This window comes from Verticillium dahliae, genomic scaffold (genome assembly GCF_000150675.1).
Source record: "Verticillium dahliae VdLs.17 supercont1.20 genomic scaffold, whole genome shotgun sequence".
In the NCBI taxonomy this organism is placed as follows: domain Eukaryota; kingdom Fungi; phylum Ascomycota; class Sordariomycetes; order Glomerellales; family Plectosphaerellaceae; genus Verticillium; species Verticillium dahliae.
The window spans coordinates 219,901-235,393 of NW_009276967.1; the positions used below are offsets into that span (position 1 = coordinate 219,901).

General features: G+C 58.1%; 7 protein-coding genes across 7 annotated transcripts; 2 read left to right on the forward strand and 5 right to left on the reverse strand.

Moving 5' to 3' along the window:
- Positions 1 to 928: 928 nt before the first annotated feature.
- Positions 929 to 1,444, reverse strand: VDAG_08370 (uncharacterized protein; the record flags this gene model as incomplete). Its single annotated transcript, XM_009660095.1, has 2 exons — positions 929 to 1,219; positions 1,289 to 1,444. The coding sequence occupies 2 exons, from the start codon at positions 1,442 to 1,444 to the stop codon at positions 929 to 931; spliced, it is 447 nt and encodes a 148-aa protein (XP_009658390.1).
- Positions 1,445 to 1,929: 485 nt separating this feature from the next.
- On the forward strand, positions 1,930 to 5,530 carry VDAG_08371 (ATP-dependent RNA helicase DHX8; the record flags this gene model as incomplete). Its single annotated transcript, XM_009660096.1, has 2 exons — positions 1,930 to 3,157; positions 3,183 to 5,530. 2 exons carry the CDS (start codon positions 1,930 to 1,932, stop codon positions 5,528 to 5,530), a joined length of 3,576 nt encoding a protein of 1,191 aa, XP_009658391.1.
- A 941-nt stretch (positions 5,531 to 6,471) lies between these two features.
- Positions 6,472 to 9,834, reverse strand: VDAG_08372 (uncharacterized protein; the record flags this gene model as incomplete). Its single annotated transcript, XM_009660097.1, has 2 exons — positions 6,472 to 9,350; positions 9,449 to 9,834. 2 exons carry the CDS (start codon positions 9,832 to 9,834, stop codon positions 6,500 to 6,502), a joined length of 3,237 nt encoding a protein of 1,078 aa, XP_009658392.1. The 3' UTR covers positions 6,472 to 6,499.
- Positions 9,835 to 10,248: 414 nt separating this feature from the next.
- VDAG_08373 (mediator of RNA polymerase II transcription subunit 6) lies at positions 10,249 to 11,289 on the reverse strand (the record flags this gene model as incomplete). Its single annotated transcript, XM_009660098.1, has 2 exons — positions 10,249 to 10,818; positions 10,873 to 11,289. 2 exons carry the CDS (start codon positions 11,287 to 11,289, stop codon positions 10,249 to 10,251), a joined length of 987 nt encoding a protein of 328 aa, XP_009658393.1.
- A 339-nt stretch (positions 11,290 to 11,628) lies between these two features.
- Positions 11,629 to 12,450, forward strand: VDAG_08374 (uncharacterized protein; the record flags this gene model as incomplete). The annotated part of the gene is made up of 1 exon (XM_009660099.1): positions 11,629 to 12,450. The coding sequence occupies one exon, from the start codon at positions 11,629 to 11,631 to the stop codon at positions 12,448 to 12,450; it is 822 nt and encodes a 273-aa protein (XP_009658394.1).
- A 158-nt stretch (positions 12,451 to 12,608) lies between these two features.
- Positions 12,609 to 13,818, reverse strand: VDAG_08375 (checkpoint protein hus1; the record flags this gene model as incomplete). The annotated part of the gene is made up of 4 exons (XM_009660100.1): positions 12,609 to 12,641; positions 12,723 to 13,566; positions 13,624 to 13,729; positions 13,776 to 13,818. The coding sequence occupies 4 exons, from the start codon at positions 13,816 to 13,818 to the stop codon at positions 12,609 to 12,611; spliced, it is 1,026 nt and encodes a 341-aa protein (XP_009658395.1).
- A 967-nt stretch (positions 13,819 to 14,785) lies between these two features.
- On the reverse strand, positions 14,786 to 15,397 carry VDAG_08376 (uncharacterized protein; the record flags this gene model as incomplete). Its single annotated transcript, XM_009660101.1, has 1 exon — positions 14,786 to 15,397. One exon carries the CDS (start codon positions 15,395 to 15,397, stop codon positions 14,786 to 14,788), a length of 612 nt encoding a protein of 203 aa, XP_009658396.1.
- Positions 15,398 to 15,493: the final 96 nt, after the last annotated feature.

Consider the following 15,493-nt stretch of genomic DNA (forward strand, 5'->3'; position numbering starts at 1 on the left):
GAACGCCCGTCCGGATCTCGTCCCGCGCCGCCGCCGCCACCCGCTCGTCTGTCAACCGGTTGAGCGTGCCGAGCTCGTCGCTCTGGCCGTAGAGGCCCCAGGCGGAGAAGGGCGGGTCGTTCTCGCCGAGGGGCAGGCTCTCGAAGGGCGGGATGCCGTTCTCGTTGAGGTTGGCCATGTTGGGCGGTGTCTGGCTGTGACTGGGACGGTCGGGCGAAATCCTGCCCTGTTCATTCAATTGAGCAAATGGCAAGCGCACAGATGGAAAGTGGCAAACGCGAAATGGGCGCCGGCGAACAAGTTCTATTGAAGGTTGAGCAGCATGTTTGAACAGCAGAGAGCAGCTGCCGAGGTGCCGTTCGTGGCCTTCTCCGCATGACGTTTTGCCTCGCCCGCGGTGTCCTACAAGGCGCTCGTGGAACTAGCTGTTTCCCCCCCTCCCTTCTGCTCCTCTTGTCTCAATCCCCACAATCGGCCACGCGACGTCGGCAATTCGGGGTATTGATGCAGTGTTGGGATGAAGCTCTGGCGTGTGGATCGCAGCACACTGGGGGGAGATCCGACGGATAAGGGCAGAGGAGGGTTTCGCGACGTGCAGCTCCTTTGTACGCCTGGATGCTTTATCCGACGCAGCCACCCCTCGACCCGACCGGATTTGCGAGTGACTGGCGATTCGCTGCGCTGAACTCAATGGATAGGCGGCACCGAATGCAGCCTTGCAAGTCGCTAACAGCCGCCGCCTCGTGCTCTCGTTGCCGTTGCCGTTACATCCAGACCTTCGGTACAATCATGGTCGAATTGCATGAGGAACGAGTTACGAGCTGCTCGAAAATGTTGTTGCAGACCCTCCATCGTGGCGTGCAACAGAAGCCCCCACTGCATTCGAAGAACCATGTCGTGTTCTTTCGACAGCAAGTCTGGCGACAGCTCACAGCACCTCCTTGATGAGGTCCATCGTGTCGAAGAAGGCCTCTCGCGCCGTGTCGACCTTCAGCAGGCCGAGGCCCAGCACCAAGGTGCGACGGTCCTCGGGGTCTCGCAGACTGATAAGCCGCGCAATCTGGGCGGCGTAGAACTGGCCCAGCGTCTCCCTTTCGTCGCCGCCGCCGCCGAGGAGCGTCGTGGCCGTGAGGTGCGTGGAGGGCAGCATCCCCCTGCTGCTCGAGGACAGGTTCATGTCGACCATGTCTGCTGGCGAGGGCAGGATCGGAACGTGGACCTAGCATTTGTGAGTCCTTGGCTTTCTCTTCACATGCGTAAAAGGACGGCGGTTGGCAGGAAGACGCACCCACTGGGACAGCCTTCCCTCTTGAGACATGGTGATCATGATGCGGTCGGAGAACCAGACCGAGTTGGCCTCTGTTACGACGCCATTGATGGTGCCCAGGGCCTTTCTCGTCTTCGCAGGGAAGCTCTGTTCCCTAGCCTCTTCGTTGGTATCCATGGTGGCGTTGAAGGGATGGTGAGCTTGTTGGATTTGGGTGTAATGCATGGCAGCAGACGGCACTATTCAGTGAGAGCTGCTGCCTGTGCTGGAGCTGTCGGTGGGGGCTTCGTAGTGGTTGTGGCCCCGCCATCTTGATTAGGCCGCGCTAGTCTTGTTCGGACGGATAAGAGGGCGGTCATGCCTGGCAGAATGTTTCTCGCCCAAAAATTTCCAGTCGCTGCTGCTTCACCAGGCTGCTGCTCCACCAGGCTGCTTGCTGATGGATGGTGTTTCGTGACCAAGCAGCTCTCCCAGCATTCACAAGAATTCAATGGGCATGCGCGCCGCTGCCTTTCTCCATGGACCATTGATTGAAGCGGCATCAGGTTAGAGCAAAGGAGCAGCAGAATCTACACTACTGAGCATCCTCACCTCCTCTGGCTTCACCTCGAACCGAGCCCACACCCCCATCCACCACCACATACCACCCACAAAAAGCCAACATGGCCAAGTTCGTCCCGCGGCAGCGCAAGCACAAGGTGCTGGCCCGCGAAAAGGCCAAGGAGAACGCCGTCGCCCCGCTCGACGCCGACACCAACGCCGAGCAGATCGACCCCGAGGAGAGGCGGCTCATGCGCGAGAAGAAGGAGCGCATGAAAAAGGAGCTGCAGGGCGACGTCAAGGTCAGCGGCAAAAAGGCCAAGCGTCTCGACAAGTACATCGAGAACAAGCTGCGCAAGGACGAGAACCGCGAGATCCTCGCCAAGCTGTCGCAGAGCAAGATTGACACGAACCTGTTCACCAGCTCCAAGACCATCGGCCAGGGCAAGGAGACGAAGAGGCAGGCCATCAGCCGTGCCATGAGGGAGAGGAAGGCCGGTGTCGAAGTGGACGAGGACGGCGACGAGCTTTTGTTCGAGAGGCCGCGGCAGCAGGACTCTTCGTCTGATGAGGACAGTGAGGATGACGAGCCGGCACCAGCGCCGGCACCGATACCGGCTCAAAAGCCCGCTTCACCGCCCACCGAGGCTCCCACAGCAATCAGTGCGCCCCAACCTTCTGCGGCAGCTGCCGGCTCTGGTCTGAAGAGGCCCCTCGATCTGGACGAGGCAGGCAGGCCGGTGCTGCGCAAGCGTCAACGGCGCGGAGGTGTCCAGTCCAAGTTCACCATTGCCGAGCCAGCAAAGGGCGACCTAGAGGAGGAATGGAGCGGTTTCAGCTCCGAAGACGAAGGCGTGGGAGGTGCCAAGCTTGGCTCTGCCGACACCGAAGAGGATGCTTCCGAGTCTGGATCCGGGGACGACTCTGATGAAGATGATGACGAAGAAGAAGACGGCGAGAGCGCCTCCGATGAGGACGACAGCGACATGGACAGCGATGACAGCAGCTCCGAGGCGAAACCCTCGGCTTTCAAGGCATGGGCGCCGGCACAGAGGAACGAGGCTCTGGGCTTCAAGCCGGCGAGCGAGTCGACGCAAATACTCGACGTTCCCCGGCCAGACAATTTCACCCCACGCGCTGCCGAGCACGAGCCGCTGCCAGAGGAGCTTCAGCCCTCGGTCAACCTCGCCCGCAAGGCCTTTGGCGTGACCGTGACAAGAACGCCCGAGATTCAGGAAGCTCGTCTCAAACTTCCCGTCGTGGGCGAGGGAGCAGAGGATTATGGAGGCCATTCACAACCACGACATCATCGTCGTGTGCGGTTCCACCGGTTCGGGAAAGACGACGCAAGTACCTCAATTTCTCTACGAAGCAGGCTACGGCTCGCCCGACTCCCCGACGTCGGGCATGATTGGTGTGACGCAGCCGCGTCGAGTAGCCGCCGTTAGCATGTCAAAACGTGTGGCCGAGGAGATGGGCGATCACGCTGAGCGCGTCGCCTACCAGATTCGCTTCGAGGGTACGACGAGCGCCAAGACGGCCATCAAGTTCATGACGGACGGTGTGTTGCTCCGAGAGATTGCGCAGGATTTCTCGTTGAAGAAGTACTCGGCCGTCATCATCGATGAGGCGCACGAAAGGAGCGTCAACACGGACATCCTCATTGGCATGCTCAGCCGCATCAACAACGTCCGCCAGGAGGACCAGAATGGTTCATCGCCACTGAAGCCTCTCAAGATCATCATCATGTCGGCTACCCTCAGGGTCGAGGACATGACGCAAAACTCCCAGCTATTCGCAACGCCGCCGCCGGTCGTCGAGGTCGAGGGTAGACAGCACCCTGTCACAATCCACTTCGCCCGCAGGACACGACCCGACTACGTTGATGAACTGTACAACAAGATCAGCCGGGGTCACAAGAAGCTGCCTCCTGGAGGTTTCCTCGTGTTCTTGACGGGCCAGAATGAGATCGTGCAGCTCAGCAAGAGGTTGGAGGCAGCTTTTGGCGGTCTGACCTCGGCGAGCGGCCCCAAGGTGCAGATCTCCGCGAGCGAAGCGCCGATGGAGGTTGAGGATATTGAATTTGGTGACGTTGACGACTTTGACGCTGGAGAGCTTGACGATGAGATTTCAGAAGGCGAGGGCGACGAGGACGAAGACGAAGAGTTCAAGATTGAGGAGGAGGGTGAGACGGGCCCCTTGAAGATGCAGGTGCTGCCACTCTACTCTCTCCTGCCAACGCGCGAACAGATGCGTGTCTTTAAGGAGCCGCCAGAGGGCACGCGACAGGTCATTCTCGCAACCAACGTTGCGGAGACGAGTCTTACGATCCCCGGAACGAGATACGTCTTCGATTGTGGCCGGTCCAAGGAACGCCAGTACGACGAGGTCAGCGGTGTCCAGACGTACGCCATCGGATGGGTCAGCAAAGCCAGCGCCAACCAGCGATCTGGTCGTGCTGGTCGTACGGGCCCCGGTCACTGCTACCGCCTGTACTCGTCGGCAGTGTATGAGAGGGATTTGCCTCAGTTCTCCGAGCCTGAGCTCTTGCGCATGCCCATTGATGGCGTCGTGCTGCAGCTCAAGTCCATGAACCTCTCCAACGTAGTCAACTTTCCCTTCCCGACGCCCCCTGACCGAGCAAGCCTCCGCAAGGCAGAGAGGCTCCTCCACTACCTGTCAGCCATCTCTGCCGAGGGCCAGGTGACGCGCATCGGCTCGACCATGTCCATCTTCCCGCTATCGCCGCGCTTCGCCCGCATCCTCCTCGTCGGCCACCAGCACGACTGTCTCCAGTACACCATCGCGCTCGTGGCAGCGCTGTCGGCGGCCGAGGTCTTCATCCCCGAGAACCAGGCGATCCCCTCACTCGAGGCAACAGAAGACCACGTGCTGCGCACCAACGCCGTCGTCGCGGCCGAGGACCGCCAGGCCACGATCCGGCGCGCGTTCAACGGCGTGCAGCGAAACTTTTGCTCGCTCGACGACAAGTCGGACGCCATCAAGCTGCTGCAGGTGGTCGGCGAGTACGCGCACGAGCCGACCGAGGCGTGGTGCGAGAGCCACTTTGTGCGGTACAAGGTGCTCAAGGAGATCCAGCAGCTGCGCCAGCAGATTGTCGAGCTGCTGCGCACCAACGTGCCGTCGTTCCAGAACCTGCGGTTCCAGGACCGCCTCGACCGCCCCACGGACAGGCAGGTCGCCTACCTCAAGCAGATGGTGGCCGCCGGCTTCATCGACCAGGTGGCCATCCGCGCCGACAAGTCGCCCACGCCGCCGGAGAACGCGCGCAAGCCCCGCCGCGCCATCGACGTGCCGTACCTGCCGCTCGTGCCGCTTGGCGTCGGCGCCGACGTTGACAAGTTTGTCTACCTCCACCCGTCCTCGCCCCTGGCGCACATGAGCCCCCAGGAGCTGCCCGAGTACGTCGTCTACGCGTACCTGCAGCGCGCGACGCAGGGGGTCGACCCGACCAAGACGCCCAAGACGCGGATGCATGCCCTTACGGATGTGACGGGCGGCCAGCTCGCCGGGCTGGCCAAGGGCACGCCGCTGCTGACGTACGGCAAGCCGGTCAAGGAGGTCAGGGCCACGGCCATGGAGAGGGAGGTCTGGGTCGTGCCGTACCTCAGGGCCGAGGGCGTCGGGGGCAGCGGCTGGCCTCTGCCGATGAAGAAGGTGATTGAGAAGCGGGAGGTTGGCAAAGGCTGGGTGGTGCAGTAGGGTGCGATGCATATGGCTGCGTTGAGGCTGGGTTGGGTACATTTCCGTCATCTAAGCGGGCTGTTACATGCGAATTATGTCTATAAACTCCGGTGCTATATGGAGTCTCTATCCTTTGAATCCGAAATTGATCTCAGGTACAACAAGCGCCCTATAAGCCGTATACCGCCTTCATGATCAGGCTTAGCGCCGCTACCTTTGCCACCTTACGCAGGACCTAGGACCCTACCTCATTGTAACGTAATCCACCTAAGATCCTCACTATATACCCCAGGAGGCCTGATATCATAGGTATCACAGCTTATTATTAACGTACTATAGGGTAGGTCTACGATTTGGTTAGCTATCTGGCTCATTTCTGCCACGTTAGCTGGGTCCATCTAGTACGTATTCTTGTATACCTGAGATCAATTTCGGGTTTAAAGGGATTGGCTTCTCCATGATTGTGTGGAATATGATCATCATGAAATGAAGGCGAGTCGTCTAGCAGTATTGAGCTGTGAAAACAACGTGATGTCGTTGCCCCTTCTTGTTAATTACAGTGGATGAACTTGCTTACGATGACCGACAAAAAGAGGTATCTTCTGCAAGACAGACCTGGTGTATGTAGCATCCTTCGGGATTCCTCAGATGTTACGGCGTTCGAGGATCCCTTCGTCGATTTCCATAGACCTAAAGTGTTATCAGTCGGAATGTTGCCTCAACCCACTCAGCAACGCCTCATCTCACCCAAGTCAAGATCATATCACTTTACCCACACGTGGGCTTTGTCATGGATGCTGGGAAGAGATCCAGGTCGACTAGGTCACCAATTAAGCCGTTTCAGGCACTGAGCGGCCAGTCGCCATCTCCTTCGTCAAGGAGGACCAGGTTGCTTGACTATGGAAGTGTGTTTGCTTAGACAGATCATCTTTTGGCATCTTACATTGGTGAATACACCTGGTGCTTGAAATCTTGACGATAATCTTCTCAGTAGACTCGAAAACCAAGGCGGCGGTGCGTATCGAAATCCCATGAAGATCCAGCACCTACTGAAATTTTTGTGAGACCAAAGCCGCAGTCTTCCAGTTCAGATTGTGTCATGCCCTCGATCCGACCCGCGGATTCTGTTTTGAAGTCTGTCGATGGAGCTACCCGCGACCCCAGCTTCTTCACCATGCCCCAAACATTCCACCCCTTTCGCCGAAGAATCTCGCGCAAGAGCACATCCATATTAGGGGGCTTGAAAATGACGACGAGCTCTTCCAGTGACATTGTTGCTTGGCTTCGGCATACTGGCCTTGTAACCGGATAACTACCGGCCTGCAGCTCGTATTCGAATTGAACGTTGAGCTCGGGTTGCAAGAACAGGACCTTCTCCAGCACAAGAAACAAGAATCCGGGCGGGTTCGTTTTTTCGCCACGCAGGAGCGTCCGCATACTGTCCATGAAAAGTATGGAGAGGAACGCCGCCCAACCTGGGATGTTGGTATCTTGTCTAGTTTCAGACATGAGACGTACGCCGTCAGCGAAGGAAGCCCCGGCCCCCAAAAGACGTTCGATGAAGGAAAGACGTTCGATGAAGGAAAGACGTTCGACGAAGGAAGCTTGGCTGCGTCCACCTATACAGGCTGAGAAGAGCAGACATAGATCCTCTCTATCCAGTTGGCCACTGGGGCTTTTCTCGACCCAGTCTATGACGTACTGCGATTGGGAGTAATATGCGAGAAAATGTAGAAACGAGAAGTTGCGACCTGGCACTAGCAGACAACCGCTATATGTTGGGCTGACGTGCCAAACGGAAATGTAGACCTTCTCTTGGAAATTGTCAACGAAGGCGTGGTACTCTCTCAACACCTTTGTAGAAGGCGCGCCCCACTTCTTTTCAGACTGGAACAACATGTAAAGATGCTGTACCAAACAGTCATTTCGTGTCGGGTCTGAGGCACGAAGATGAAACTTTGCGAGGGCAAGTTGGAGTCGCTGCCAATCGGCTGCTATGTCAAGTGGATCCTGAAGACGGTCTTTCATCTCAGACTCGATATCTGGTTGCCGAAGGAAATCCAAAACCGATCGATGGAAGAAATCAACGATGCCGCTGCCTTCTGAAATCTCGAGCAGGCCCTTGCTCAGTAGTTTCAGCTGAGCAGCAAGGGTAGACTTGCGCTCAAGATATTCTTCCATTGGCAGCCCACGAATCGGCCCCTCGAATGGGAACCCCGGGTCCGCAAGATCATCAAGCCACGAGTACAGCAGAAAGTGCCCGCGACCCTGTCTGCTGGCGAACAAGAGCATCCTGTCTGACCTCTCCCGGTCAGATGAATCAATGCTGTCGAACATCTGTCCGAAAAGTGCACCGAGACCTTTTGGCGTCTGTTCAACTTTGTCCATGAGCGCTCTGTGGCTTGAGCGATACAGGATGCCTTCCGTTACTGAACGGACAACCAACCGTGCCCACAGGAACACACCATCGGCACGGTCCCATATTTGCATTGCAATTTCATGCAAGATGTGCGGGCTTAAATAAGTGGCTGGCTGCTCAGCGAGCGTCCCTTTGACGAAGCGGTAAATGTCGAGCTTCGTTGCGTCGACAATGTTGATTCTCATCTTACTGTCGAATACGTCGAGGAACGCCTGGTCGGGTCGACTACTTACACAGATCTTGACATCAGGTGAACTGCCCCATGCTCGAAGTTGCCGCGCCAACTTCCTGTGGTCAGAAATGTCGCCCTTAAACTCGTCCAGGCCGTCGATGAAGAAGCAGAAACGATGGGTCCTTGCTCCAGATTGTTGTTCAATCAGATTTTGCAATGCTTGACAGAGTTCCGAAAGTCGAAAAGGCGATTGCGTCCACGCACTTGTTTCGAAGTTTGCTTCATTGGCCACTGTCCAAAATTGCGGGAAGGCGGTCCTCGTAAGCTCTGGACATTGACGCAAAGCTTCAAAGAGCAGCGACCGATACAACCCCTCGAGGGAGCATTGTGAGTCATTGTCAGAGAGCCAGAAGAAGAAACTGCCCAAGACGAGCTTCCTATCGGCAGCCCAGACGCTGAGTTCGTTCCTCAAAACTTGGTCCTGACAGGTACGCTTCATCAAGGTTGACTTGCCGGAGCCGGCCTTCCCAAAGATGTGGAATACTCCATTCTCTAGTCGAAGCCATTTTTTGAAAGTTTTCCGAAGCCTTCGTCTAACCTTGAGGCATGACACATGAGTATCACTCATGGAGGAGTGAACGCTCGCAAAGTCATCGGCATCTTCGTTGTCTTCACTACCAGCCGTGTCTTCGCCGTGATCGGGGTCCTCGATATCATCATCGTCGATGCCGGCTTCGTCGTTTGCCACAGCGGTGTGAGTCGGGCTGTCGGCATCGTCTCCAGTGTCATGATTGCTCCCACCGGTAGATGCTACAGTTTTACTGCTGTAATAGGAGTCAATGCTCTCTTCGTCGCTTTCCTCGCTGCTTTCTTCGTCGCCTCCTTCCTCATGGAGAAGCCAGGCAAAGGTATTGAATTCTGCATCCCTGACATCGTCTTCGCGAGCATGCAGGCTCTCGAAATACAGCCGGTTCAGCACATGCAAGTCCGCCGGCGTGCTCGCAGCAACGGCCTGGAGAGTTTGGACGATCGACGACAGTTCGGCGCGGATTTCGTCCAAAGCACCGTGGGAGGGGTTCATGTCAGGCAACGTATGAAGTGCATGGCCAGCCTCGTCCATGACCCTTTTATCTAGGGTCTCGATCGCCTGACGAACATTGCCAAGCTGGGTGATCGTCTGAGCAAAGTGATCCGTGTTCCCTCTCTGCAGTTCGCTCAGCTGCTTCTCGACTGAGGTCTGATTTTCACTAATCAGTCTGTTAGCAAACGTGGCAAGCGTTCAAGCGGGAGCGGACTGTCTCACGCGAGGATGATACCGAGGCGCAGAAGGAGCTGCATGCGATACGTGGCCAATTGGTTTTCAAGCGCTGCCACTTTGTCCGACTTGCGCATGCTCTTCCATGCCGCTTCGAGGCTGCGCCATGCTTTATTCCCTTCCCGCCTCTTCAACTTGTCGAGTATGTCTGTGAGTTCCTTGGAGACCCCGTGGCACTCAAGGGCCAATCTGCTGAGCTCCCGCGTGTGCGGCCCATTATCTCCAGGAGGAACGGGCGTTGAGATCGTCTCGGTGATCTTCTTCAGATCCTCGACAATGCTGCTGATCCGGATGTTGTCATCCGTGGCCCCAGCAGCTGACTTGTAGAGATCGACAGAGCCGTATATCAGCTTGTAGGAGAAGTCGATGAAGGTGATCAGAGAGGAGGCGAACCCAGCGGCAGACAAGGGGTCCATAATGCCACAAACTGGGTGACAGAGTTTTTGTTTTGCGCAAGGCTGCGAGCGGTGGAAAGTGGGAGAATGATTGTTTCAGTCAGGCAGCAACTAAAGGCCGCAGCCTGATCGTGTAGAGGGAGCCAATGCATGTGCGCGGACCGACCAACCAGCCAGTCAGGCGCTGACAAGAGAGATAAGTGTCAAGAGCACTGCCCCTCAATCGAGTATAGGCGCAGTACGTATGGGAGTCGCCATCTGTGCAGTGTGCAGATGCAGGCTGCAGCAGCGGAGGACTTTTGCAGTCAACGACTGGCTTGAGTAAACATGTGCTTGTCATATGTACCTACTGATAGTAATGTGTGACACAAAGACGGGGGTATCATCGAAAGCAAAAAGGCACGACCATGTCTAGAACCAACCGTCCGTTCACTCTCAAGAAGCCGCCGGTGTCGTCGCCGCCGTGTTGGTACCGCCGGTAGCGCCACCTGACACAATCTTGCTCTTTTTCCTCTTCGGCTTTGGTACACCGGGCGTCTTGGGACTGCGCTCAACCTTGCCCTCCTTCTTGACCTCGTCAGCCTGCTTCGTGTTGAGAGCCGGGGGCTTGACGGGCTGCTGTGGTGTGGCCGTCGGCGCCGGGGGCTGCAGAGGTGCCGCCTTCTCCTTGCGACCGGTTGATGAGAGGTGGAACTCGCCGGGGCGACCGGTGATGGGGTTCTGGTCGATGTAGTCGCCGCCGTGGCGCAGGTGGATGGCGAAGGACTCCTCGGCGAGGCGGTCGAGGGCGCTCTTTGTCGTCTTGTTGGCAAAGGGCGAAGTGGTCTTGGTCGTGGGTGCGGTATTCTCTGGCGCCGGCGTGCCCTCTTTCGAGGGAGCTCCTGGTTGCGTGCGTGCCAGGTCGGTGGGCGCTGGCTGTGTGTAGGCGTTGCCGAGTGACGGCGTCCAGTCGCGGACGCTATCGACGGCGGGCAGAATCTTGCTCAGGGACTCTGAGATGGATTCCTGGGAAGACGATGTCAGTACCCAGGTGCTTCAGTTTCCTCTAGGGAGTCGTACAATCTTCGAGTTCATGATATCCCCAAAGGTGGGCGCTTGGTAAATGTTCTCGCCGACAAGGAAGTAGTGAGCTATCGGCGTGACACCCTTGCCCCTCTCACGCTCTTGCTTGACGATGACCCAGACGCCAGTGCCGGTCACCATGTCGGCGGGTGCGTGGGCAACACGAAACTCAACGCCGTTGGGCATCTGGCTCAGGACGGCTTCGAACTGCTCACGGGTGAACATCTTGGCCTGCATCTGCGGATTGAAGGCAGCCTGATGGACGTAGATGCCATTGTTAGAGGATTGGTCGAAGAAGGGCGACTCGGCAAAGTAGAAGAGGACTGAGTTGGAGTGGATGCCCTGGAGGTGGTGGGCGATGGGCGGCGCGCGCCATTGCACCTCGTCGAGAGGCGGGTCTTTGGCAGTGGCCATGGCGATGTCTCGTTTGTCGTCTGGGTAGCTGCGAGCAGATACTCGGTGCAGAGCAAATCGGATCAATGCCAATTGACAGGCTGGATTGAGGCCGAGTCGAGATTGTGAGCGGGGGGATGCAGTTGGCGATGATCAAAGACGGACAGTGCAGGAGGAGGATGCGTTTAAGGTTGCACTAGCGGCAGGTCGCCGGTGAGCCTTGTACTGGTCTGTGCACCACCACTCTTCCATGCCGCCTTGGCTATCCGTCGCCAACAAAACCTCCTCCCATCATCACCATCACCACCCCCCCCCCTAGATCACCTCCATTACGCCCTGAGTCGAGCAACCGCGGCCATCATGGATCTCCTCTCGACAGTCCGCAAATCCGGCTCCCGCGGCGGCGTCAACTTTAGCTGGGACGACGTCTCGACATCCACCCACCGCGAGAACTACCTCGGCCACAGCCTCAAGGCCCCCGTCGGCCGCTGGCAAAAGGGCCGCGACCTCAACTGGTACGCCAAGGCCGACGGCGACAACGACCCCAACGCCGACCCCGCCGAGACGGACCAGGAGAAGAGCGAGCGCCTGCGCAGGGAGGAGCTGCGCAAGATCAAGGATGCCGAGGAGGATGCCCTCGCCCGCGCCCTGGGCCTGCCCGTCGCCCAGCGGGACACCAGCGGCGCCAACGCCGTCGAGGTCGGCCCGTCGCGCAGGATTGGTGCCGCGGGGCCGCCTGAGGGGGCTGCGGCGGCTGCGCCTGTGAGGGCGGGCCTGCAGGGGAAGGAGGATCGCAGGGAGGGGCGCGAGAGGAGGCACAGGGACCACGATGAGAGGAGGGAAAGGCGGAGACATCGCAGTCGGAGCCGCGATCGGGAACGCGACGGGCGTCACAGGCACAGGGATGACGAGAGGCGGCACGAGAGGCCACGACGGACGGATGAGAGGCGGAGGAGTCGCAGCCCTGATCGCGAAAGGCGGCGACACCGTGACGGCGATCGAGATGAGGATCCTTCTCGGCGACACAGACGAGACAGAGATCGCAGCCGCAGCCGCGACGGCGGTCGAGACAGGCAGCGGGAGAGGCGAGACCACCAGAGGAGGAGCAGGAGCAGGAGTCGCGAGCACCACCGGCAACGACCACGAGAGCATCAGCAAAGCTCGAAAGCGCGGGATCAGTGAGAAGGTCTTTTCGGATGATCGTCACGAACAGCAGCTTATGGTCCAAATGCTGGCTCGATTCTACAGGAAGCAAGATGAAGCAAGATTCAATATACCCAGGCCTCGGGCACCCACCCAACGCCATCCCATTCCCTCTTTTTGACCTTTCTCATGACCAATCAAACGCCCGCTCCAAAGTGACCGTGACGTGTCTACAAACTGTAGGAAGTAACATAATACTGCTTCATGTCAGCTTGGAATTGGCACTTCAGGTAAGAAAGGCGAGCACATACCGTGACAACAGAATCATCCGCGCCCGAGTCGTCATACTGCGGCACGTACACATAGAGAATGAGCGCATGGTCATCGGCAAAACACGCAATGACGCGCCCCTCGAGCCGCCCAACACTGAGCACCCTACTCCAGTCTTTACCGTCGACACGCACCGTCGCCCACTTGTCGGGCCCCGCCTCCCGGAACCGCGCGCTCGGGTGCTCCTCGATGGGGCCCTGGATCTGGGCCGGGTCGAGCTGCGGGTTCTCGAGCCCGGTCCAGGTGCTCGAAATGTCGACGGCCTCGGAGGCGATGCGCAGCCGCAGGGCGCCGTGCATGTTGGCGCTGAGCTCGAGCTTGGGCCCGCCGGCACGCGACGCGGCGGGGCCCGATGCGAGGGCGAGCTTGGTGAAGCGGTCGGAGATGGCCTTGAGCTGGAGCAGCGGCGGCAGCTGGATGTGGACGTCTGGCTCGCGGACCTTGGGCTGCATGATCGTCTCGACGGTTTCCGGATGGAGCACGCGGACGGGTATGTCTTGCGTGATGATTTTCTCGCGCTCGCGCCGCAGCGACGTCTCGAGGTGCTCTGGCGGCAGGTCGTCATCGAAGGGATCATCGTCGAGAGAGGCGGCGCGGTGGGCGGCGGCCGCTGAGGGCGCTGAAGCGTCCGTCGTCGTCGTGATGGTCATGGACAGAACGGGGACACCTTCTTTCTTGGTCAGGCGAAGAGAGGCGGATGTGCTATTGAGGGCGGACTTGAGGGCCCGCTGGAGGGGCTGCAGGGGCAGCTCTAGGTTGATCGTGTTGTTGGCTTCGGCAGACTGGATGTGGTAGTTCTCAAACATGAAGTCCATGGAGAGGGAGCTGTCGACTGTCAGCTGCCTGCAGTCATCCGTTGGAAACGTTTTTTCGTATGCTCACGCCCAGACTTGAGACCCCGTATCCGGGATGACGGTGAAGCGTGCCGTGTCATCGTCGAGGCGCACCCATGCGATCTTCTCGAGGGAGTTGAGGGCGGCAGTCAGTTCTGAGAGGTTAGTTTGGTTGTGATCAGAAGTGGGAAGCAAACATACTCGAAAAGGTGCGAATATTTTTCAGCTCCGTCTTGAATCGCATGGTGAAGACGGTTAGACGTCGTGGCCGGTGAGATGCGTTGGCAAGGCGCGGTCTGATGACTTGAGAGGGTGAATGAAGTATCGTGACAGCGAGCAAGAGGGTTGAAGCGCGAGGCAGCATGGCCGACAGAAGACGATGGGCATCTTAGTGAGTGTGGGGCCAAATTATAGGGGAGAAGCGCTGGAACATCCACTGAGTGCTCGCTGACCTGACACTCGTGAGGCCCCCGACACCCTCAGCAGCATCTTCTACCCCCTCATCTTCTGCAGCCCATCGCACAATCTACCCTTCGGTCTCGTTGACCGTGATGAGCGCCATAGCCTCGATCTTGTTGCCATTTTGGTAAGTGATTCCCATCGTTATCCAGATTCCTACCCAAACATCCGATATTGGCCCTTCCGAGTGCGACCCTCCCGCGAACAACTCGCTGTACCCTCGCATTGCTGAGGTGAACTTGAAAATTCACATGGCTGAATGAGTGCCTGGAGTGAATGCAAAGATATGATTCCAGAAATATAAGCGGACAACGAACAGCTGTGTGCGTGGTGGCTGCTCTGGCACAAACTATATCATCAGCGTCCAGCGACATCGCCACATAGAAAGGTGGGCACACTGCCGCTGACGATAACCGTCAGTGTGTCCTGACGCCCATACCGTTCTTATAAACACCGTGCTAGTATCATCACGACACTACGCCACCTGTATGATCATTGAAGCTACTATCGTAACTACACTGTATCCTCTCCCATGTTCCTGCCACAGCACCCTTTTCAGGTGCCATCAGCTGCGTCAACCTCTGAATCCTGCTTCCAACTCCCATCTGTCTTGTGGCGAACGACAGCCCCCAGCTCTATATCAGTATTACCATATTAGTGTCTAAATAGTAGCCGCAATAGCTCTAGTAATGATGCTGAACAAAAGAAAACGACCAATGTATATGATGGCCCGTCGACGACGCTTCGATCCCTCACTTGCGCCTCGCTGATCCCCTCTTTGGAGGCCACAAGACGTCTCCATCCATGAGAGCCTCGTCCAGCCTCTCTGTGTACCAGTGTCTCCACACATCATCACGATAGTCCCTCTCGACGCGTGCTCTGACGAGTATAGCCTGCAGGACGGACGCCCTGCGGTCCCGAAGCAGTCTCATGACCTTTCTGCTCCGGCGCTCCATGCGCTCCCGGAATCCGGCCTTGCACCACTCCTGGCAGAACTCGCAGGGCCCGGGCAGCGGCCGCCGCGGCTCGGCGGCGTACCGGGCGACCTCCTTCCTGCCAAAGGGCGCGGGGCTCGGCACGGCGAGGTGGCCGCATTCCCAGTGCAGCAGGCGGCGGCACATGGGGCAGTCGAACTTGGTGACGGTGTCGGCAAAGAGCCAGTTGAGGAGGCACAGGCTGCCGAAGCGGTGACCGCAGGGAAAGTGCAGCCACGACTCAATGGTGCCCTCGGGCTTGACGCGGCCGACCTGCTCGTAGCATATCGAGCAGTCGGCGTCTGTTGTTTCCGTGCTGGCGTGGGAGGACGACGGGGGCGGGGGTGGCAGGACCCAGGCCGTCTCGAACTGAGGAAACACGGACTGCATGGTGGCGAGAATGTTGTTTTTCCCCCCTGTCGATCTCTTGTCTCTCCGTGATGTAGTGCGTGGTGCCGACTGGGCCAAAAAAGAGGGTACTGGGGG